Source organism: Sinocyclocheilus anshuiensis, unplaced genomic scaffold, assembly GCF_001515605.1.
Source record: "Sinocyclocheilus anshuiensis isolate Anshui unplaced genomic scaffold, SAMN03320099.WGS_v1.1 scaffold412, whole genome shotgun sequence".
NCBI classification, from domain to species: Eukaryota; Metazoa; Chordata; class Actinopteri; order Cypriniformes; family Cyprinidae; genus Sinocyclocheilus; species Sinocyclocheilus anshuiensis.
In genome coordinates, this window is record NW_015558661.1 from 1167473 (window position 1) to 1191775 (window position 24303).

The 24303-nt window shown below is 36.2% G+C and overlaps 3 protein-coding genes across 4 annotated transcripts in view; 2 read left to right on the plus strand and 1 right to left on the minus strand.

The window, feature by feature from the left end:
* The first annotated feature begins 1157 nt into the window (after positions 1 to 1157).
* qpctlb (glutaminyl-peptide cyclotransferase-like b) lies at positions 1158 to 6158 on the plus strand. Of its 2 annotated transcripts, none has more exons than XM_016477277.1 (8): positions 1158 to 1321; positions 1691 to 1936; positions 2755 to 2901; positions 3013 to 3306; positions 3999 to 4160; positions 4510 to 4609; positions 5415 to 5531; positions 5634 to 6158. In XM_016477277.1, exons 2-8 carry the CDS (start codon positions 1727 to 1729, stop codon positions 5777 to 5779), a joined length of 1176 nt encoding a protein of 391 aa, XP_016332763.1. In that variant the 5' UTR covers positions 1158 to 1321; positions 1691 to 1726; the 3' UTR covers positions 5780 to 6158. The 2 variants fall into 2 exon arrangements, with proteins under 2 accessions (XP_016332763.1, XP_016332764.1); XM_016477278.1 differs by having other exon boundaries at positions 4020 to 4178.
* Positions 6159 to 16966: 10808 nt separating this feature from the next.
* LOC107681176 (potassium channel subfamily K member 13-like) lies at positions 16967 to 19483 on the plus strand. Its single transcript, XM_016477382.1, has 4 exons — positions 16967 to 17342; positions 18450 to 18999; positions 19035 to 19046; positions 19120 to 19483. The coding sequence occupies exons 1-4, from the start codon at positions 16970 to 16972 to the stop codon at positions 19457 to 19459; spliced, it is 1275 nt and encodes a 424-aa protein (XP_016332868.1). The 5' UTR covers positions 16967 to 16969; the 3' UTR covers positions 19460 to 19483.
* A 1747-nt stretch (positions 19484 to 21230) lies between these two features.
* ppm1nb (protein phosphatase, Mg2+/Mn2+ dependent, 1Nb (putative)) overlaps positions 21231 to 24303 on the minus strand; it is a 9721-nt gene continuing 6648 nt past the window's right edge. The window contains exons 3-6 of the mRNA XM_016477213.1: positions 23795 to 23912; positions 23507 to 23621; positions 22574 to 22637; positions 21231 to 21236 (exon numbers count right to left, since the gene is read on the minus strand). Of these exons, the coding sequence (XP_016332699.1) occupies positions 21231 to 21236; positions 22574 to 22637; positions 23507 to 23621; positions 23795 to 23912 (303 nt within the window). The remainder of the gene's footprint in view (positions 21237 to 22573; positions 22638 to 23506; positions 23622 to 23794; positions 23913 to 24303) is intronic.

Below are 24303 nucleotides of genomic sequence, written 5' to 3' on the forward strand. Positions count from 1 at the left end.
CAAGAAAAGAGCCAATCAGCTTCAGCGCTTACGCGGATTGGATAACGAGAAGCATCAGACTTTCCCAGTAGGTCCTTTACACAGACCTCGTGACAGTTGGTTACTGGGGTGTTTGTCCATGAACGTTTTATTGAACTTTAAAACGTATGTATATTTTATTTAATATTAAAACACTTTATTCAGTTTCAACCAATCCATTTGTATGCAGATTTTCGTAACATTTTCAAACAATGTCTCCGTAGCACTGTGTTTGTACTTCAAGAAGACCAGCATGACATAGCAACATTTCCCAACCAATGATGTGACTTGGAGGCGTGGCTGTCTCCGAAAGCAAGATCCCCATCAAGTTCTTTGACCCATAGACATAATAACTTGAACTGAAATTGAACTTTCAAAATTACAAAATTCAACAGCAAATTCTTCACATATTTCTCATATTTACACATTTTGTAAGTACAAATTGAGACAATATTAATAAAATAAAAAAAACAATTAAATAATAATAAAAAAAATGCACAAAATAATACAAAATAAAATAAAAGGGCATCACAAGCATATTTTAAATTAATTGTTATCATTTGTTTTCATTCAAATGAATATGACTTTTCTAAAACGAAAATATTTATTATTGATCTGTTTTTGTTATTAGGAAAATTTATATTCATCAAACTAAATGGAGTAACTTAAAACCCAATTTTGCTCATTTTCAAACAGCCTTTAAAGCTTATTTAGAATCTATAAAGTCTTTAAAAAATCGTAACGACCCAAAGTTTTATGGAAACCTGTTTGAAATCCATTTTTTGTCATTCCTTTTGCTGACACTAGGGGTGCACTGCATAAATTACACAAATCAGCTAACGTGCAAATCTGTGCGAAAGTTAATAAAAAGTTGTCTGCCAAAATAAATTATTTCCATTTAATCTCCATTTTAGAATGTGTTAATTAGATATTTAAATATTTTAAACTTATGATTGAATGCTGACTATATAGCTTCCCTATAGTTATGTTCAAATGCATGTGAATATGAAATATGTCATATTTATTGTCCTTTAATACTGCCGAAAGTAAGTGAGTACAGAGAGGACCTGCCAGAGTGAGCTGCGCAGATCGCTGTATGTTCTGTCTCAATAACATCGACTGCAGAACTGAGAATGCGATTATTTACAGGCTGCATCGTCAAGATGCATGTCAAGGACGAAACAGACCGGCGTTTGTGATGAATGTTCCCCAGCAGTCCTCTCGTCGATCAGCACTATGAGCTGGTCATTTCTGTTCATTTATTTGATAGAGCAGTGCCTGTGCCAGTCCCGGACTGCTGCTGGTGAGTGTGTCTGTTAGGCAAAACCAGCTTTTTAGACTCTGTATCTTTTGTGGGCACTAACAAGTTAAGTGCTTCGCCATTTAATTTAGCTGTTTGCATGAATTAAGCCTGTTCTATTCATTATTTATCAATATAATAATTTTATGACTTATTCTATTGTATATTTAATTGTTCTAGTTTATTAGTTATTATAACTGCATGCATGCATAAACGGAAAAAAACATAAAATTAAGTCTAAATGCACCTGATTATAACAATGACTCTAAGTAATTGGGAATCGTAGTTTAATTTGTTTCGTCTAAATAAGTCAACTTTGTGGTACGATTTGTGATTGTTGTGACCTGCTTATTGTATTTCCATTCCATGCAGGTGTAATCTTAATTTGGCATCTCTCGTAAACACAAGATGAACAGCATAAGGTACAAAGCAGCGACTGTCAGGTGGAACTGTTCCGTCGCGCGCTGTGACCACGCACACATGTGCCGCGTGCGATTACTGCTGCTGTGCTTGTGCGTGCTGGTGGCAATGACATTAACACTGGCAGTATCACTATCTAACCACCAAACCATAGAGTATGATTTGCCTCCCAAACCTCCTGACCTATTCAAAGACAAGGTAAGAGGTGTACAGACATTCAGTTTTAATGTCTTTCATTTTCTTGTGTACTTTTCAGTCATTTGTAGATGTGCTGTTGGAACATAACAGCCTTTAGCTGGTTCAAGCATTATGTGGTGGAAGATGGTCATTAGCTGGTCCTTAGTTGTTTGACCAGCTACCATGTTCCAAAAAACAGTATAACCAGCTGGTTTTTGCTAGTCCACAGTTATACTATCTAATAATTAACTTACACTCTTAAAACTAAGGATTTTCATTAGGTTCCATGAAAAACATTTAACATCCTTGGAACCACAAAAGGTTCTTTAAAGTGGAAAAGCATTGTTTAGATTGATAAAATGTTCATCACAGGAAGAAAAAAAGGGTTCTTTTAGGAACTGTTTATTTATACATTGGTGGGCAAAATTATTAGAACACTAGTATTTTCACCAGCTAAAAAATGGTTTAAAATCAGTTATTTCTATATTTTGCTGTAGTGTGTCAGTATAGAAATATCAGTTTACATTACCAAACATTCATTTAACCATTAATTGTAATAATTTTAGCTGGTGAAAATACTAGTGTTCTAATAATTTTGGCCACCACTGTAGGTTCTTCAAGGAACACAAAATGTTTTTTTCTATGGCATCTCTAAACTCTTATTTGAGACCTTTATTTTAAAGAATACTGATCAACTTTATTTGGTTACCACAATCCAAAACACAGCTTTTTCCAGTGTCATTTTGTTGCAGTTTTACATTAACCCCTTGTAGTATACAACTAATGACTATTTCCCTTATCATTCATTTTCCACATTTACCATCTTTAACCTTTCATAGCTTAATCACCAGCCAGGTAAACCCACTGTTGCCCAAGTGAAGTGGCTCGTCTCGCAGGTTAAATGGGAAAGACTGTGGTATTCCCATCTGCGTCACATTCTCACTGAACGCCAGCCAGGAAGCCATGGGAGTCGGGCTGTTCGAAAAGTGAGACACAATCGATTTAGAACTATCAGCCTGGATTTTAGTTCAGTTAAATCTCAGATTTTACTAAATATGCTATAATCTGATCATGTCTCATTTATTCTGTGATCCTAGCACATCTTTTCTCAACTGGATTCTCTTTCGGCGGGCTGGTCTGTAGAAGTGGACTCCTTCATCTCCGAAACCCCTCGTGGCCCTGTTAGCTTCTCTAATGTCCTGGCCGTGTTGGACCCAATGGCTCCTCGCCGACTGCTTCTGGCTTGTCACTATGATTCCAAATTTATACCTTCAGATCCTAGTGACCCACAGAAGGTGTTTGTGGGTGCCAGTGATTCAGCCGTGCCTTGTGCTATGATGCTGGAACTGGTCACCGCTTTGGATCCACACCTCAAAAAGCACAAGCAGCTGGTAAGACAAAGTGTTACATCTCAATTTCAACACTGTTTTCAGAGGTCATTCGTTTACCAACTAAATTTGGAGACATATAGCACCACTAGCTCATAAATACACACTGTTCTGAGATGAAGAGAGTGGATAATGTCACTGAGGAGGTCATTTAAAGGGGTCATATGATGCGATTTCAAGTTTTCCTTTCTCTTTGGAGTGTTACAAGCTGTTCGTGAATAGATAAGATCACAAAATAATGATCTTTGAAAAAGCATCATATGACCCCTTTAAGCTTTTTTCAGACTTGTGAATAGCCGCAGTGCTGTAGAAATCAGAGTCAGTTCTGTTGTTTAACTTGTAATAGAGCCAAGAGCTACAAAACACTGCATGACTGGAAGGGATTTTGATAAGAAGACAAGATCCTCACGACCTACATACAGTAGCAGCTGTAGAATACCAGATTTCTTGATTTTCTCATCCTTGGGGACATGCAATTGATTTTTTTATTGATTTTTTGCACAGAATGAAGCATCTTCCTGTGCAGGCCAGTTGGTAGGAAGATGGCCATTATTTTAAATGAATCTAAATTTTTAGTAAACAGAATTCCGCAGCAACAACTCCAGGATTGGAATCATGATTGATTTTTGGGACATTTGATTAGCTGTTCACATTTACAGAGCAGATTCTTTTTTTTTTTCTTTTTTTTTCTGAAGATGTCCAGGGTGACCCTACAGTTGATCTTCTTTGATGGAGGAGAAGCTTTTGAGCAGTGGTCTCAGACAGACTCGCTATATGGTTCACGGCACCTGGCAGACTCCATGTCACGCATTCCTCACCCGCCGGGTTCTGAACAAACCACACTGCTGAATGCTGTGGTAAGTCAGGATCCTTGTGTATGTGTGTGTGCATTTGTTTTTAAAGGGATAGTTTACCCCAAAATTAAAATGCTGTCATAATTTACTAACCTCATGTCTATTTAAACCTGTGACTTTCTGTTTGTGAAACACACACTAGGTCCATATACAGTGAAAATCAATGGGGTCCAAAATTGACTTTCATTGTATAGACCAAAGCATTCTTCAAAATGTCTGTTATGTTCTACAAAAGACAGAAAGTCATACAGGTTTGTAACAACATAAGGGTGAGTAATTACTGACAGATGTTTTATTTTGGTTAAACTATCCCTTTAAGTATCTATGAATCATAAATATATGATATTTGCAGGATCTCCTTGTTCTTTTGGACCTTATTGGTGCCCCTGATCCCATGTTTGTGAATCACTTTGAGAACACAGCTCGCTGGTTTGACCGCCTTATCGCTGCTGGTAAGACTGATTTGACTTTCTATTAATATAAGGTATCCTGGTTAATCATTAACGGCCATAAAGACTCTTAAAACTAATGTTTGATCTGCAGTGGCTTAATTTAGAGTAGACAAACTATAAACCACTTACTGTAAAAGGAAGTACGATTTATTGAGTTATCTATGTCTACATTATATGCAGCGTTTGAAATGAACACCCGCCAAATGCGGTTGAAAATCACTATGAACTCGCTAGCCAATTTGTCAGATTATGATGAATAAATTATGATTATCATATTATTTGGGTTGGCTTTTTTAATGGATGTCAATGGAGGAGAGGCTTTGATTGCTGATTGAGAATTGACAGCCCGTGTTTACCATTAAACATTAATTATGGAGTGAGCTATATTTGGAAATGACAATGAAATGCTGTTTTATAAGAGAAGTCAAATCACAGATTTTTATATAATCATATAATGATTCAGAATAAGATTTAATAATAATATATTTAAATCTAAGATGTGAGTTTGATAATCTGGTTTATTTCTGATATTTTTATTTTGGCTAGTAGATGCATTTCTGAATGGAACATTCAGTTGCAAAATTGGCTTGTGAGTGAAGAAGTTAATTTCAAACCCTGTAACGATTAAAAGATAAGAAAAGCAATGTCAATGAAGTTCAGTGATTAATTAGCAATATTTAACAAGATTTAAGATGATTATGAATTATAATCCTTGATTGTTATAAAAATTATAACAATAGACCCAATGATAGGTAGTTTATATCCACCCTCTGATTCCTCTAATTATATTTCTGCGTTTTCTAAGAGAAGAGACTTCATAATTTGGGGCTCCTGTCTTCCCATCCCAAAGAGCAGACCTATTTCATGAAGGATGTGAATATGGGGCCAGTTGAAGATGATCATACTCCTTTCCTTCAGAGAGGTAAGACCATAGATCACTTTGACAAGCAGAAATATATATGTACACACACATATCACAGTTCTTATTCTTGTTCTGATTCATTCTTTCTCTCATTGACTGCAGGAGTTCCAGTGCTGCACATAATCGCTACGCCATTCCCTTCCTTCCTGCACACGTTGGAGGACACAGCGGACAAGGTTCACAGTCACACTGTGGAGAATCTCACCAAAGTCCTTGTGGTCTTCCTGGCTGAGTATCTGCGGCTCTAGGATGCTATAATATTACATCCAACCACATCTGTCATGGATCAGTCTATTCCTCAGCTGCACTGCTTTAGGATATCTAATATCAGTGACTGTTCTCAGAGATGCATAACGTAATGTATACTCTCAGGCTGCCATCCTATATCCTGACATATGCTTACCGTTGGACTTTCTGACATGTTAGTCAGTCGGTATCGTGCCTTCAGATAGTTTTGCTATCTAGTAATGCACTGTATAGACAAAATAATATTATTATCTGTGCCAAAAAAGGTTTACATATGTTTAGTCATCTATTCAATAACTGCAATAAAATCAATAGAATGCAAAGTAGATGCTTCAAGCTCAGGAATGGATGTGAACCTGATGCTATATAAGAGATTATTAAACTATGCACTACAATCAAGCTCTGTAATGCTACAACAGTTCTGATAAACTTCTATATTTAATCTTGCAATAATTTTCTCAAGTAAGCAGTCTGTAATCTCTAGTAGCTAAATGTTCAATCACATGTTAGTCTAGATAATATAATTTTCTAACAGAGATTGAAACTCGCACTTAAGTGGCAAGAAATTCTGACTTGAGACTTGACTAGACTGGTAAGCAAATGACATTTTGAGAGACTTTTCCGAATTAGAAACGCTTTAGATCTACAAGGACAGTTTTTTTTCTCAGAATAATGCAACAATTTTTAGATAAAAACCCATGAAAATTAATACTAATTTCTCAGTGGGCATTACAGAAAAATAACATATCTCTTGTAGTGAATACAGTAAATTGCATAAAAGATGTCCTTTGTCATGTGAAACCCAATATACTTTATTTAAAGATAAGTGACGTGACGTGACATGTGGCCAAGTATGGTTACCCATACTAGGAATTAGTACTCTGCATTTATCCCATCCTAAGTGCACACACACAGCAGTGAACACACACACACCGTGAACGCACACCCGGAGCAGTGGGCAGCCATTTATGCTGCGGCGCCCGGGGAGCAGTTGGGTGTTCGGTGCCTTGCTCAAGGGCACCTCAGTCGTGGTATTGAAGGTGGGAGAGAGCGCTGTACATTCACTCCCCCCACCTACAATCCCTGCCGGACCTGAGACTTGGAACTCGCAACCTTCTCTAACCATTAGGCCACGACTTCCCACCTAAGTATTAGTTAATGTTCAAGAAAATCCCTCAGAAATTAATTTGTAATTAAAAATATGTAAATTGTACTACAACAAACTAACCTGCAGCATGTAAAAAAGCATTTAAAACTGAACATGGGGCTCGTAAAAAAGGACATACTGTAGACTTGAGACTTTACTTAAACTTGACCTTGAAAGACTTGACTCTTGCATCAGTGTGTTGAATATGTTAATATGTCTGTTTTATAGTGTAATACTGAAAATAAAATATAAGTATTTTTCAGTTGCAGATATGATATGGACGGATCTTAGTCGGATCATAGTCGAATTCTAAATAAAGGAGGAACATTGAATCTTGTCGGCCTTGTCTTGTGTGTCGCTATACAGCCTGGACACTAGGTGGCAGTGTATCCGGCGCTTACAGCGTTTCATGACGTCAGCACCAGTTAGAAAACACACAGCGCAGGCGCAGGTCATATTCGGGAACTACAGTTACAGTTTATATGACTGCTGTCATTGGCAAGACGTTTTATAACTTACAACAAATAGTAAACAGCTATGATGACTCTGGGTGTTATAACAATTACCAATGCATCGTGCGCTGTAACGTTATAACTGACAAGGTAGGGCTTTGCTGTCATTATATTTCAGTTCATGTGAATGTCACTTTGACGTGAAATTTCAAGTTTTGGCAGTGTCCAGTAGTGTGGCATGCTGTAAATCCAAAACTATTTTAAATATCACGTTTTCCAAGTCTACATAGAAAATGTTTGTATTTTGTAAAATCCGTCTCACACAACATGACCATTTAGGATATCACAAAGTACAACAGGATATATATATTTTTTTTATCTAACGTTAAATCCTAAATGGTCACACAACATGACCATTTAGGATTTAACGTTAGATAAAAAAAAATTCTATGAATGGATAAAAATATTTTAGATGACATTTTAGTCACCTTAAATTTTAAGTAATATACAGTGGGTACGGAAAGTATTCAGACCCCCTTAAATTTTTCACTCTTTGTTATATTGCAAGGGATATCCTGGACGAAAACCTTCTCTAGAGTGCTCAGGACCTCAGACTGGGCCGAATGTTTACCTTCCAACAAGACAATGACCCTAATCACACAGCTAAAATAACGAAGGAGTGGCTTCACAACAACTCTGTGACTGTTCTTGAATGGCCCAGCCAGAGCCCTGACTTAAACCCAATTGAGCATCTCTGGAGAGACCTAAAAATGGCTGTCCACCAACGTTTACCATCCAACCTGACAGAACTGGAGAGGATCTGCAAGGAGGAATGGCAGAGGATCCCCAAATCCAGGTGTGAAAAACTTGTTGCATCTTTCCCAAAAAGACTCATGGCTGTATTAGATCAAAAGGGTGCTTCTACTAAATACTGAGCAAAGGGTCTGAATACTTAGGACCATGTGATATTTCAGTTTTTCTTTTTTAATAAATCTGCAAAAATGTCAACGATTCTGTGTTTTTCTGTCAATATGGGGTGCTGTGTGTACATTAATGAGGAAAAAAAATTAACTTAAATGATTTTAGCAAATGGCTGCAATATAACAAAGAGTGAAAAATTTAAGGGGGTCTGAATACTTTCCGTACCCACTGTATATCATACTTACTCAGTTTATTGATCAAGTACATTTAGCCAGTTGTTTTGTATTACACATTTTCTGAAATATTATGTTTAACTATGCAAATGAGGAATTATCTAATTAAATATGCACTAATATGCATACAAGACCAGAAATCTAAACACTGAATAAAGCCAGGTTCAAAATTCTTGTCTCATTTTGTTGACATTACAGTTAAAGGTTTTTGCAGGTGGTATTTTGAATAACTCTTTCTATTGCTCCATAAATCATAAAATACTGTCAACCTCCAAAAATAAAATTTGATATAAACTTTTTATAAAAATGCATGTAATCATGTTTTATGAATAAAATGCCACTTGAATGATATATGAAACCTTCAGAATATTGATAGGAATAAAACTGTAAAGTCTGGTCTGTGTAAATTCAAGAGATTTGAATCTCTGTGTAAGAGATTTCTGGCTCGGTGCATGAGAAAAAAGAAGAATTTTGAGAAAAATTGCCTTGAAAGAAACTGCATGTTGTCTTTCTACTAGTTGACTAGTGCTGAAAAAATAGCGACTTTGCCTGTAGATTCTTCTTAAATTAACTTGCAGTTCACCTCATGTGGTGTGACAAATCTTTTTTTTTTTTTTATATTCCATTTAGTCTCTTAATTAATTTAATTTGCTGTTATGAAACAATTCAATGCATTTATTACATTATGTTCCTTTGCAGGCTGAGGAAATCACTGTCATTCCCATCAAGACTGCTGTGATTTTATGATCCAGCACGTTATGGCGCGCCATAGCAAACTCCAAAAACAGGTGTTATCTCTGTATCGGCAGTTTCTGCGTGCAGCTCAGGACAAGCCGGGCTTCATACCGAGAATACGTGATGAATTCCATGTCAATGCTGCCATCAAGAAGACCGACGTCATGCACATAGAATATCTTTATCGGCGAGGCCAGCGCCAACTCGAACTGCTTAAAGATGTAAACACTAAACAACTGGGATCATTCAGCAAGTCTAAAGAGGACAGTTCATAGTAACCTATATAATCATATACTGTATTCAAATATTTTTCAGAAATCACAAATACATATTGTTTTCTGGGAAATCACCTCCATGGCTTCAGTTATTTAAATGGCAAGACCAATGAGACTTTCTCTCTTCTCAGGAATCTTGCAACATTAAGTTTTTTGGGAGTTGCAGCTAGATAAGATGAACCCATTTAGATTTATGCACATTATTTTTTGCTGCTATATGAGTATTCTCATTTTTTGTGTGTGTGTCTACTAGATGTATTATGTACTGTTAGGGTCAATATAATGAAGTGTTTTAAAGATATCTGTTGGCACTATACTTCTGAAATGATTCAATTATAACACAATTATACTTATTTTTTTATTTTTTCTGCTATAGTGCCTCTGTCCTGTTGAAATAATAGTTGATGTTGCCAGTTGTATTCTGTCTATGGGTTCACATTGTGGTAAAACTTTAGGAAATAGAAATAGTGTGATGACTTGTCCTAGTGCTTAAATGGCTGTACAATACATTCATGTATTGTAAAGATATTAGAAAACATGTGTAAAAGAAAAAGAAAGAAACAAATGAGAAAAGTCATAATAAAACTTCAAGTCTGAATTTATAGTTATACCCAATAGCAAAATGGTTATTTTCACCCAGATGTAGTCATCTTCATATTTTTTTCCAAACCAAAAAAACATAAGGACTAGAATGTAAAATGTTAGAAGTTTGATGTTGAATTTTGGTTAATAATATCATGGTCAATTGTTTTATACATATGCAGATTTTTTTTTATCCCCCCCATCATCTCTCATATTCAGAAGGACTCTTTATTTAGGTTTAGTTATTAGTTATACTTAGTTATGTTTTTGATGTGTTGGAATTGTATTCAGTTTTGGGTTAACTGAGGATTAGTATTTTATTCATGGAAAAAACTCTTCAAGTAAAGACTTGCCCGTCCAGAAGTGGGCGCAATTGCGAAATACAATCATCTTTGAGGAAGAAGAACAAGCTATGTAAACAGGAAGATCATGTCAGTGGTGTCACAAAAGCAAACAACGAAATATTAGCGTTTCATTGTTTAGTTAATAGTGTATTGATTAATAATAATATCGTACAATAGGAATACGCATTTAATTTGTTTTCCAAAGATAAAAAAAATAAATAAAAGTATGTCGGAGGCAAACGGGATGACAGATGCCCAGTTGATTCAGCAGGTTGGTGTCAATTCTTAAAATCCTAGTTCAGCTCCGTTTACTTATTTTTATTTATTTATTATTATTATTGTTAAACGTATTATAATTTGTTTTGTCAAATATTAATTGATAACTACGAAAACAGAAATATACCACCATGTTTTAATGTTTTTCTGTGGTTATTATGGTTGATATGTTGCGTTCAAATCAGCATGGTCTCTGTGTCCGGTTGCAGCTGGCTCTTCTGGGCTGGCTGAAGACGGACAGTGTTCAGTGTAAGGAGCTGCTGACGGCTCTCACTGGGATGCAGGTGGCCCGTGAGCTTCTGGATAGACTCTCTGGGCAAAGCCAAATAGATGCTTACAGGGTAAGAATAAGACGTATTGTTTTTTGTTGACTTTACAAAAAGTATTGTGGCGTTTGTACAGTACAGTGGCACTTTAATATAGACGAGGCCAAGGAACTTTGTAAAACTAAATTTCTAAAAACTATTTCAGCTCATTCCCAGAGTTATCTCTGCCATGAGAACAAGATGTGACTGTAGGCTATATAAAAATATAAATGCATGCAAACAATATATAATGCATACAATACAATTGTAATAATAGTTGTAATATAGAAATTGTATGAGTTGAAAAATGTCATCTTTAAAATGCATAATAAACATTATTAAAAGTATCGAGATGAAGACTGTTTGAGTTACAACCTGATATATTAGTAAAATGCGTTATATATGGATAGATCCATTTGTTTCTATTAATTAGTCTATTAATGGAACATTTCACAATTTATTTTTTCACAAATTTACATTTTTGTTATTTCAAGGACTTTTCAGAAAACGTAGTTTTAGAAGGTTGAGTTGTGAAATAATGAAATGGGCGATGAATTAATGTGAATTATTTGATAATTAGTTGTAAAAAAACTGAAATAATTTACAAATATGTACCGTTCAGAAGTTTTGGGACAAGTAATTTTTATTTCTTTATTATAGAAAACAAAAAAGATTAATATTTTTATTCAGCAAGGACACATTAAATTGATCAAAAGTGACAGTAAACACTTTTACATTGTTACCAAGATTTGTTTCTAGTGCTGTTCTTTTGAGCTAACTATTCATCAAAGGATCATGAAAAAATTATCACACTAAAATGTGATAAAACAAAATGTTTACAAACTTCATAATAATAAGAAATGTTTCTTAAGCACCAAATCAACATATTAGGATCATTTCTGAAAGATCATGTGGCACTGAAGATTGGAGTAATGGCTGCTAAATTTAGCTTTGCCATCACAGGAATAAATTACATTTTAAAATATATTAACAAAAATTATTTACAATTTTAGTAATATTTCACAATATCACTATTTTACTATATTTTTGATCCAATAAATACAGCCTTGGTGCGAATTAAAATTCTTGGAAAAAAAACCTCTTTCAAATATCTTACCAACCCCAGACTTTTGAACAGTAAGTCTGGGTTACAGTACATTTAAACATTCACTTTTTAATGATTTCATCTCTATGTACTTCACAGTTGTAGTGTAAATAGTGTATATTGTGTTGTTTTATACTGTACTGAATTGTATATTGTCTTTTGAATGCTACATCACAATCAAACCAATCTAATCCATTAAACCCTAACATCAATTTTAATTCAAGTTACAGAATGTATTGCAGAAAACACTGACTGTAGACCCAGACAAACGTTTGTGACATGTGATGCTCTACTTCCACAGAGGGAATGTATCCAGAGCATAGCTGACTATGTGAAGAAGAATCCCAGGGCTTCCCAGCGAGAGCTCAATGCCGAGGTTGAGAAGAAGGTGCTGCTGTTTGCCTCTAGGGTTCAAGCACTAGATACTGGCCACTGAACACGTCACTGCAGCACTGACCAAAATATCTCTCCTCCTGTTTTCTGTCTGCCTCTCTCTTTTTGTATTTTGACAAATGTATCTAACTTGATCTAAACCGTAATGTACTGAATATGCTCATTTTTTTCATAATCTTGTATAATTATTTTTGTGGACAACATGTCAGCCTTTATTGTTTTTCATGATATATAGTATTGCTGAATTGTACTGATTGTTTTTTTAACATGATTTCACCTATAATTAGATTATACAGATTTACCACAAAAAAATGGAGTTTTATGTTTAAACTGTAAGATTTTAATCTTATATATCAAACCTGAAATAAAGGTTCTCATATCCAATCATGTCTTGTGTCATTAAAGTGCATTATACATACAGTGGGTACGGAAAGTATTCAGACCCCCTTCAATTTTTCACTCTTTGTTATATTGCAGCCATTTGCTAAAATCATTTAAGTTAATTTGTTTTCCTCATTAATGTACACACAGCACCCCATATTGACAGAAAAACACAGAATTGTTGACATTTTTGCAGATTTATTAAAAAAGAAAAACTGAAATATCACATGGTCCTAAGTATTCAGACCCTTTGCTCAGTATTTAGTAGAAGCACCCTTTTGATCTAATACAGCCATGAGTCTTTTTGGGAAAGATGCAACAAGTTTTTCACACCTGGATTTGGGGATCCTCTGCCATTCCTCCTTGCAGATCCTCTCCAGTTCTGTCAGGTTGGACGGTAAACGTTGGTGGACAGCCATTTTTAGGTCTCTCCAGAGATGCTCAATTGGGTTTAAGTCAGGGCTCTGGCTGGGCCATTCAAGAACAGTCACAGAGTTGTTAAGCCACTCCTTCGTTATTTTAGCTGTGTGCTTAGGGTCATTGTCTTGTTGGAAGGTAAACCTTCGGCCCAGTCTGAGGTCCTGAGCACTCTGCTGAATACTTTCCGTACCCACTGTATATAATGTTGAACAACGACTCATTCATTTACAGCAGGCCAGTTTGGAGAGCACTGATTTTAACACATCGACAACAAAGAAAGACAAAGAGAATGGTCAGGTGGATGAAGAGAAAAGAGAGGAAAAATAAGAGGAAAGAGACAGACTCCATAATGAGCTTTTGGGCGATCACTATATTCATCACCCAGCACCTGTGATGAATTACATTATGCAGATCACACTTCTCAGATCTCTTGATGACTTTAAAGACAGTGTAGCACTCAGAGCCCAAACCCATGATTAGCGCTGCCGTGTTTGGAATAATAGAAACGCAAGACATGGCTTTTGCAGTCTTTTCGGTTTCACGGCGGCAGTTGCCAAAACACTTGTCTTCTGATGAGGACAAAGTTTATGAATAAAATACCACACACTCTTTTGATATAGCACTTGTCTGTCTCCACTGCACCTGGGCACTTACAAGCAATGACCAGTACTCTAATGATGGGGGAATACAGTCTTGTGAGCTGGCAACCAAGATGAAAGGCAAGGGTGGGCTGGTCAGAGAGAACAAAGCAATATCGTCTCAGCCATCTAAGCGCATCTCACAATTGAAAGAGAGTACCATGGCTATATTTTTGTCTGTCAACATCAAACGAAGCAATATTTTAATGTCAGTGAAGCAACAGGCAAATGATGGTCTGTCAGTTGTTTAAAGCTTTTAAATTGTACTTGTTGAATGTCCTTGAAGTTGCATTTTCAGAGAGAGATGATTGTAATGGGGTAGGGGGTGATTTGTGAGTGTTTAGGTATTTATCATGACAGCCCATAAGAAATTACCATGGTCACTGTAATTTGCATGAAAATGCCAATAGGCCACTGATGTTTTCTCTTTTTATGGCATAAAATGTATTGTAGTAAAAATGGCTGTTTTTTTAAAGGCAATAACATTGCCTTATTAAGCCTCTTATTAAGAAACCACAACTAGATCCTAGTGAACTGGCAAATTACAGACCCATCTCAAATCTTCCTCTGTTTGAAAAGAGCGTTCATGTGTAGGCATGTGTATATGTGTGTATGTGTGGTTTCCACAAAGAAATGTAGAAAACACAAAAGATTACAACACTGTAGAACATCACTGAATTAAATTAGCCTATACACTTTATATATAAATCACATTTCTTATCAATATACATTTAATGATTAACGATAAAGATTAATAATAAGGAAAAGAGGCACATTACAAATAGCCTACGTCGTTGAAGCCTGTCCTACTGTAGATAAACAGAACATCCCCGCTTATTAACTAACAATCATGTACCTCAAAGAAGCACAAATAAAGATATAGGTGCAAACAGAACACAATGACGTCAACCTTGGTTTTATGTTATGACACAGAACCCGTTGGTGAAACTCATGCATCTAGCAAGAACTTAATACACAAAATAGTCATATTGATTCAAGCATTTTACATTTATGAATGAATTAAATGTCAGTAATGAACAATACTGCACAAATTATAGCGATCACGAGGAAGGTCCTATTCTATCCCAAACGCGTACAGTAAAGTGGATATAGCCTACAACACCCCATCAGTTATATTCAGGTCAATAGTGCCACCTGTTGGCGCAGTTTTGTAACTTGGAGAACAACTTTTGTTATGTCGAGATAACGAGAAAATTAAGTCGTTATAACGAGAAAACAAGAAGGAAAAAAATATATTGCATGGCCGCTTAGAACTTCCGTAAATAACAGTTAAAATGCAAAGTTAAAAATGTAATAATTTTTTTTTTGAGAAATGTAAATTTTAATGGCGAAGATGTACAATTAACTTTTTTATATCAGCAACTGTTGAAAATAAATGTAAATGGAGTCCGCCTTCCGATGTCTATGTCGCCCCTCTGAAGATTATAAGGTTCAGGGCTTCAAGCCTGAAATCTTGGTAAATGGCAGTCAATACTGTCACTCTGAGTGCGTTTCAAAACCTAGTGAGCCTACCTAGACAGCCTATAGGCACCAAGCGCGTTTGGATCTTGTATGCGCCTTTTATTTGCAAAAAATTGCAATCTAGTGTTTCGTTTATAAATGAATTGGCGTTTCTTTAAGTGAATCTCTTAAAAAGTGAACTCATTAAGTGAACTAATTTTTCACTGCTTTCATCGGCTGACTTTAGCAGGACAGGAGTGGATCTAGAAGAAGGCATGTAAGCGTTTTCTATAATTTTCAATACATTTTTTTTTTCACAAAAAAAGACAATAGTAGCCCAAATAAATATTCCTAAAATAGTAGACTATTAGTTCCTTCTCCCGTTTAGTAGGTAAAAGAGAAGACGTTAATAATCGGTTAAGTGAATGATTTTGTGATTCATAACTCACAACACCGAATGAATCAGTGAAAGAATCGTTTTAGGATTCGAAGGATTTGAATCAGTGCAATGTATAAAAATACCCAACACAACTCTCTCTCTCTCTCTCTCTCTCTCTCTCTCTCTCTCTCTCTCCCTCTCTCTCTCTCTCTCTCTCCTCCCCAGCTGCATCATTCAATCACGCACTGCCAAGGATTCACACTTGCCAGGAATAAACGGCCACTTTTGATTCTTTTAACTCGCTCCATTAACATAGCAAAATGGTTTGGAGGACTATGATGACATCAACGGTGCTCTTCATCAAATATTAAATACTAAATCAGGTAGGTAACCTTCAGTTTCACCACTCTAAAAGTTTGTTTGTGATTAACAAATCGTTCATTATCACCTAAATTAGGGAAAAGTGACTGACATTTATAGTGACTGACTGAAAAGTGACTGACAATAGTGCTGTTAAAAACAGAATAAAAAATGTAGAATATGTGTATAATAAAACAATGTTCTATTTTGTAGTACTGTGTGCTTGCTAACTTAATTTTTTTTTTAAATAATCAAGATCTAGTGATCTTTTATGATACTAATGTACTGCACTTGCAGCTTAAATCAATTTCTTTATAATCCTTTTGACTAAAGTAGCAATATATGTTGTTTGTTTTGTTTTGAGCCAGCTCAAGGATGATTTCACATAAAGACCACAGCATTATTACTGACTGGTGCGACACCAGCTATACTTGGACAGCAAGATGGGAAAAGATAACAATCTTGCACTTGCCTGCCTACTGTTACCTGCTAACCTGTATCTGGAGGTCTTATTTCCTGGACCATGTGTCATTTTACCTGATAACCTTGCTTTTTACGATGGTGCCATTGGAGAAAGTGATGCGGTTATGAGTCCAGAAGAATGTTAATGGACATGAAGAACTTTGTCTTTAATTTTTCAACTGTATCTGAAAACAAGAGCAACATAGAGTTTTCATGTGACTCTATATGTCTTCTAAAGCCCGAGTCTATGGTTGTGTTTTGATTGTGAGTGAGAGTGTTTGTTTCTTGTGTCTGTGTTAGTGGCTGTGCATGTTTGCCTGTTCATGTCATTTCCTGCTAGTGATCAAGTCATGCCACGTAGAAGAGATGTCAGCAGCAGCTGTTGCCTCCCACTTCACCTGAATGAAGACAATGCCCGTTTTGGCTTGTTGGCGGCCCTCATCCTCCTCTACCTGCTGTGTGGGGCGGTGGTGTTCTCTGCACTCGAGCATCCCTCTGAGCTGCAGGCTCACCGGCACTGGGACCAACAGCTGGCCAACTTCACCGAGCAAAACAGTATAAACCTGAAATCCCTACATGTCCTGCTAAAGCAATATGAGGAGGCCTTTGCGGCTGGGATCCGTGTGGACAAACTTAGGCCCCGCTGGGATTTCTCAGGGGCCTTCTACTTTGTTGCTACAGTGGTCTCCACAATTGGTGAGTTCATACAACGTCATCTATGCATTTAGATTTTCATAACTGCAAATAAATTTGCCAAAAAGAGAATTTACAGAAATCATAGTTTACATAGACACTTTTATCTAAAGTGACTTACATTGTATTCAAATGATGTATATTTCTTCTATTAGTTTATACATTCCCTGGGAATCGAACCCATGACCATGGCATTGTTAGTACAATGCTCTACTGTTTGAGCTTCATGCAGCTTCAGTGTTATTATTGATCACTAAAGCTAAAACAATAAAAAATTTCTTTAAAATAATAAATAAAATAAAATATAAAAACATGAAAACTTTTTTATTCAACTATTTGCCAAAACAACATTTCTCATTTTCATTTAAAGTTGAAGTACTAAAATAACTAAAAACGAAACAAACTAAAACTTAATAAAAACAACCGTTTCAGAGCCACGTGAGGGCAAGTACAGTAAATGATGACATTATTTTTAATATATGTTTTATTTTATTAAAAAGATACCGAAAAATGTATTAAATAAATTAACAAAGTTGATGGAACTATAATATAAAGGAAAAATTAACACATAAAAAACTATAACAGTATATCAATGATACTAAACACTGGCCAAAGTATAACAAAAAGACACATACACACACACACACACACACACACACACACACACACATCTATGGCAAAAAAAAAAAAGTTTTCTTACAAAACATCCAAGCTGCTCCTTTACCTTAAACAAAAGTAAAGAAGCAATGCAAAAGTAAATTAGCTTTACTTGCATAAAATTCCCCTCTGCCATAACTTTTATTTTCGATATTTATTTCCAACTTGCCCCACCTGAAGATGCTTCCGGCCAAATTTGTTGCCAAACGTTATTTTCTATTGCTGTTCTTGTGACAAGTACTTATAGTACTTATATTGAATGTCCAATAGCATAAATTTGATATAAATTATGTTTTTTGGCAGTTTGTAAGCTTCATTTTGTGAAAAAAAATCTTTGTGTTCCACAGAAGACATAAAACCATAGCAGTTTGGAGTGACATGATGTTTTTTAATAGGAATGAATTCATTAAAAATACATCAGCAAAACAGAACCTGTTTCCTATTTCCTTCCAGGCTTTGGCATGACCACTCCTGTCACCGTTGCAGGTAAGATCTTTTTGATATTCTACGGACTCCTTGGCTGCGCAGCAACAATCCTCTTCTTCAACCTTTTCCTGGAGCGCATCATCACGATGTTGGCCTACATCATGCGCTGGTGTCACGAGCGCCAACTGCGCCGCTCCGGCGTGGGAGGAGAGGAGGCCAGGAGCGAGGACGACAGTCTGGAGGGCTGGAAACCATCGGTCTACTACGTAATGCTCATTCTGGGCATCGCCGCCCTGCTGATCGCATGCAGTGCGTCTGCGTTGTACTCTGCCATGGAGGACTGGGACTACTTTGAGTCCTTGTACTTCTGCTTTGTGGCCTTCAGCACCATTGGCTTCGGGGATGTGGTGAGCAGCCAACGGGAGAGCTATAAAGCTCAAGAAGCCTACCGTCTCGGCAACTGCCTCTTCATCCTCATGGGTGTGTGTTGCATTTACTCCCTGTTCAATGTCATTTCCATCATTATCAAGCAGACGCTCAACTGGATCCTCGGCAAACTGGACTGCAGCAAGGCTCAGTGTCCGTGCCGTGGCCGTCCATACAGAAGACGAGGTCAGGCCTGTTGTTGCTGCTGCTTTCCACGAATTCCCAACCAGCGGCACAACCACCACCCTCCGCCGGGACATTCCCGGCAGAGGGCTCAAAAGCGCAACGCCGTGCACCCTGCCCCGGCTAACGAAGCACCAGGAAAGCGCTTCACTAATGCATCAGTGGAAACAGTTTGTGATAGTGAGACTGATGCTGGCTTAGGACCAGATGGAGGTTATCTGACAGGGCGCAGACTGTCTGGAGAAATGATCTCAGTCAATGACTTTATGGCCAACAAGGTTTCTCTGGCCATTCTACAGAAGCAACTCTCAGAGACCGCTCACGGTAATCCAAGACAGAGCCACGTTCGCCAGAATGGCTTCTCCGGTGGTGTGGGCGCCTTTGCTATCATGAATAACCGCCTTCAGGAGACAAGTGTCGACAGGTAGCTTGATTATACAAAGATGGCATTGGATATTGCACATTATCAAAAGATGACTTTAGTGAGGGTTATGTTTTATTCAGAACTGAATTGAGAATGGCTTCAAAATTCCTGAATTTGAACTGCATTTAAGTTGCAGTAGCAAACAGGATGCAGAATTTGAATTTGAATGTAGGGAAGTATATTTAAATGAATTGAAATTCAAAGAAATGTATACAACAAATTTTTAACTAGATAAGCAAAGTTTTAATTTGTTAATGAGATTTACTTCAAAATGAAAATTCGGTTATCAGTCAGACATCGATTCATTTTCAAAACACAAATAAAGATCTTTTTTAATTAATAATAATCATGTGGGAATAGCAGCCTAAATTAAAACTGCTCATCAAATAAATCGATCATATCACTTCAGAAGACTTAGATTAAACCACTCAATTCACATGGATAGTGTTTACAATGTTTTATTTAATTTAATTTTTTATATTTTTGGTGACACTGACTTTTAATGAAGGGACCGAAATCTCTAAGGTTTCAATAAAAATATTTTCATTTGTGTTTCAAAGATGAAGGAAAGTCTTATGGGTTTGAAATGACATGAAGGTGAATAAACAATGACAGAATATGTATTTTTTTGGTTGAACTATCCCTTTAAGACAAACTTTGAATGTTGGCTTGACAAAGCCTTAGTTTAAAGTTGTGTGTGTGTGGGGGGCTGGGGAGGAGTTTGAAGTTTTATACAGTGGTGTGAAAAAGTGTTGGCCCCCTTCCTGATTTCTTATTTTTTTGCATGTTTGTCACACTTTAATGTTTCAGATCATCAAACAAATTTAAATATGAAATCAGGAAGGGGGCCAACACTTTTTCACACCACTGTAGGTCTTATGGTCAGAAGTTTGAAGTTTTATAGGTCTTATGGTCAGATAAATAGACATATGTTTGAAATGCCACATAGAATTTGTAAACTAAATAGTATTTAATTTAAATATTTCATTATATTTAGTAAATCCACTTCTGAGGTCAAGGTTGTACAAACACTTAATTTCCCAAAATTAGTTCGCTGTACTGACAATCAAGTACAGTAAATTCCTCTCTTTGTCATTCCAAACCAAAGTCCTATTCAACTGTTTGGATAGTTCAATTAAAATTCACACTCACTGACTAAACAACAACCTGTTCTTCAGTTCTGAATTTTTCCCAACCATGATTCAGTACTAAAGTAAGTTAGCAGAGGTTTTAGCATTTATTGCACGCAATTAAAGATGTAAACTGTACATTCACTATTGTAATACACAGTACAGAGCAAATTAGATCAAATTAAAATAGCCAATTTACCTCTGTAGATCACAAGGACGGTGAATGTTAGCATTTATGAATGGCTGCGTTCTAAAGAGGAGACGGCTTTTTTTTATTTTTATTTTTAACATCATTATAAACTGACCATGTGGTAACAATGGTAACATCGCTTCTCAGAGTCACTTTGATGCTGAAGTGATTGGCCGGTGTGGTTGAGCAATCACACTGTGCCTCTGGAGAGATCCTTTAACGGCTCTTCACGAAAACAGACTGATTTTAAAGAGTCAGGCAGATGTAGCCACGGCACTTACAGAGAGACAGTCCCGGAGGAAGACATACAAGTGTCAAATCAAAGGGAGATGGTCAGTAATATTCATTGTTTAATCGTTTTTATCAAGCTGCCGTCAGTGTTGATTGTCCTAAGAAACAAATGATCTAAAATGAATACAAATACGTGCAAATAGACTTGTAATGTGATAGTATCATCAGTCCTTTAAGAGACAAACCAAGTCATGTGTAATAGATTCTGTAGATATTGTATATTGTAAACACAAATATAACTTCTTTGTTAAATATTTATTTTGGTATCAACATTTATGTGTTTCAGATGTAATAGCTATACTCACGTCCTTTATATCTGTGTAACAGCAGCCCGTCGTCATTCATTGAGTTTTTTAAATATGTTTCTGAGTGTGACATTAATACAGGGTTTGCAAATTGAAGATGGTGTTAAATGAGGAGCGAGTCTCTACTGTTCTCTTGAGGATGACAGTGGTACTGCTTACTGATGGTGTTGAAATATGAGCTCAAACACACTCACAAAATGTATGACTATAATTACCTATAGGCCATAAAGTCTCTTTATGTAGCAGGACAGACATTAATAAACTGAAATCTCATGAATAGCTTGATCTGTTTATTTTTATTACTAAACCTTTAACCTTTATGTTGGCACAAATATTGCACAAGATCTGTCAAATGTGCACAAAGATGATTACACGACATGATATAGCACTGCATCAGTTCATTTGCTAGTCATTAGGAAATATCTCGGTAATATTACACACTTATAGATTGGCATAATTTCAAAGAGGTCAGTAAGGCAACACAGTACAGATCATGCAAACAGAGTAGAGCGTATTACAGGAAACAACTATTCAAGAACAGGAAAAGTTGCACTCTGTGACCATATTATGAGCCTGTATAAACCAACATGTAAAAGTGCTTGTATTTAATAGAATTTGCTCTTTAGAGATTTTAGCATTTCAAATTTGACCTTAATTCTTAAAGGAATAGTTGACACAAAAATGAAAATCCTGTCATTAGTTACTTAACATCATGTTTTTCCAAAACTGTATGCTGTTGTTTTGATCCTTTTATCAAACACACACACACACAAGATTTTTTTTTTCTAAACATTGTGACCATGCTTCTAAAAGAACTAAGCAGTAAAGACAAGTAAATCATTTTTGGGTGAACTATTCCTTTAATACAACAGCATTAGCTTGTCACTGTTCCTCAAAGAGTTCTGTCAAGTTCTGCCTTTTTTTATTGTATCAATTTAAATAATGAACTTGTTATATGCCAAGACTGAAGAGAATCTCAAAAGTTTGCTGTCACTGCTTGAACACATTACCTGAGTATTGTCGATTGTAAGACTCATTGAATACATTTGGTAAGGAAAATACTGAACGTATCACAATCTAAAGAGTCAAAGTTATATACAGTCATTATTGTCCTGCATTGTGGCACAGCATTGCTTTTTGTAAGTTTTGTCATTCGTGAAACATACAAAAAAGTAAATGGATAGTTCTGTACAGAAGCTTACCTGGGCTAATCTAGATCGCCGTGCCTCTTTCTGCTGATAGTAGGCTGAAATTATACAGTTCCGCCTGCAAATGTCAAGAAAATATGATATTTCAAAGTTCAGTCCTCTGTTCTTTTGGCAGTCATTACAACAACATATCATTAGAGCAACTTGTGGAGCTGATTGGTGCTTTAGAGAAAGTGCCTGTACTAAGCAGACACTTGAATCTGAGAAAAGCTGCTGTCTACATTTACCTAGTGTACCTGGACATTTCTCAGCAGCACGAGAGTGGATATGTCATCCTTTCAACTATAATCTAATATTTGGATGATTTTCTAATCTGTTGCTATAGCACATGAGTACCATTTGATGAAGTGCAATACACTTTTTTTTTTAACAGCAATTAAGCATTTTGGAAGAATATATTAACTCAATATTGATAAAAAAAAGCAAAAAACGACTCTATTATTCTATTAATAATGATGCATTTAAATATTTCAAAAGATTATATGAATTTATACATTGTTGGTCCATAAAGCCAGTCACAGAAATGTTATTTAAAATATTGTTGTTTCCATTTACTTGATCTATCACTTTTATTGTTATTACTATTAATAATAAAAGTATTATTAATATTATAAATGCTTAAATTATTAAATAAATATAAATAATGATTCAATATCAATTATAAAAAATGCCTTTTAACAACAACAACAACATCAACAACAATAATAACATAAAAATGGCAGAAAGATGAATAAAAATGCTAATCAAATTTAATATCGGTATAAACCGCTTTAAAGCACTGGAACTGTGATTTATCTATTTAATGCAACAGCTGTGCCTAAAAATGTTCATGTCACATTCTGTGAAATAGGTTTTCACACCTCTCTTGGATAATTGCTGACTGCTATTTTGAGCAGAAGTAAAGCATGATATTCAACATGCACTCACTTGCTCTGAAGGCCACCCCCTGGTGGTAGTCCAGGAATCACTGTGGAAGCCAGTACTGTCAGAACTGACAGCAGATCAGGCTCATCACCTCTTCCGCTCAGCTCCTCAAATATCTCTGTCAAAGAAACATGCGTGACAATGATTTAATTCCTTAAGCAGGCCGCTAGAGGACCATTTACTTTAACCATTATTTGACTCCATGATTGGAAAGGATTGCAATCTTTGACGCAAGCCATGTAAATCTAAAGAGCAACATCAAAAGAAGCTAAATTTAATCAGATGGTTTACCAGCTACTTTAGACTCCAGAAAGTCCTCCAGCTCAGCCTCCTGGTGCAGTGCTTCAGGTGACAGCTGGGGGGCGCCAGGAAAACAAACGAGAATGATGCTGATGTTATCAAGGCTCCCCTGTTAGAAATACATGGAGACGAGACAAAAGAAAAAAAGGAAGGGAAAGTTAGATGTGCAAATTCCGTGTGTGCTAAATGATTTAATCGGCAGTATCTTTTTCCTCTGATGTTTCTTTAGATAGGCAGGCACTACAACCCTCTACATTGCGAGTAAATCACTCGCATATGCGACTAAATCTTCACTCTGGGCGACTAAATGATGTCTAATATTAGCCAATGCCTAATAAATTCTCAGATTTTACTCGCCAGTGTGTGAGTTGGAGGCTGAGTATATGATTAGCACAGATATATTTTCACTCACAGAACACTCTGACTGAGCGCTTCAGTTTCACTCTCCGTCAAGCGATCTGTGCTGTTTTTCAGTTCATCTGAATGGATGTGCAACGCAC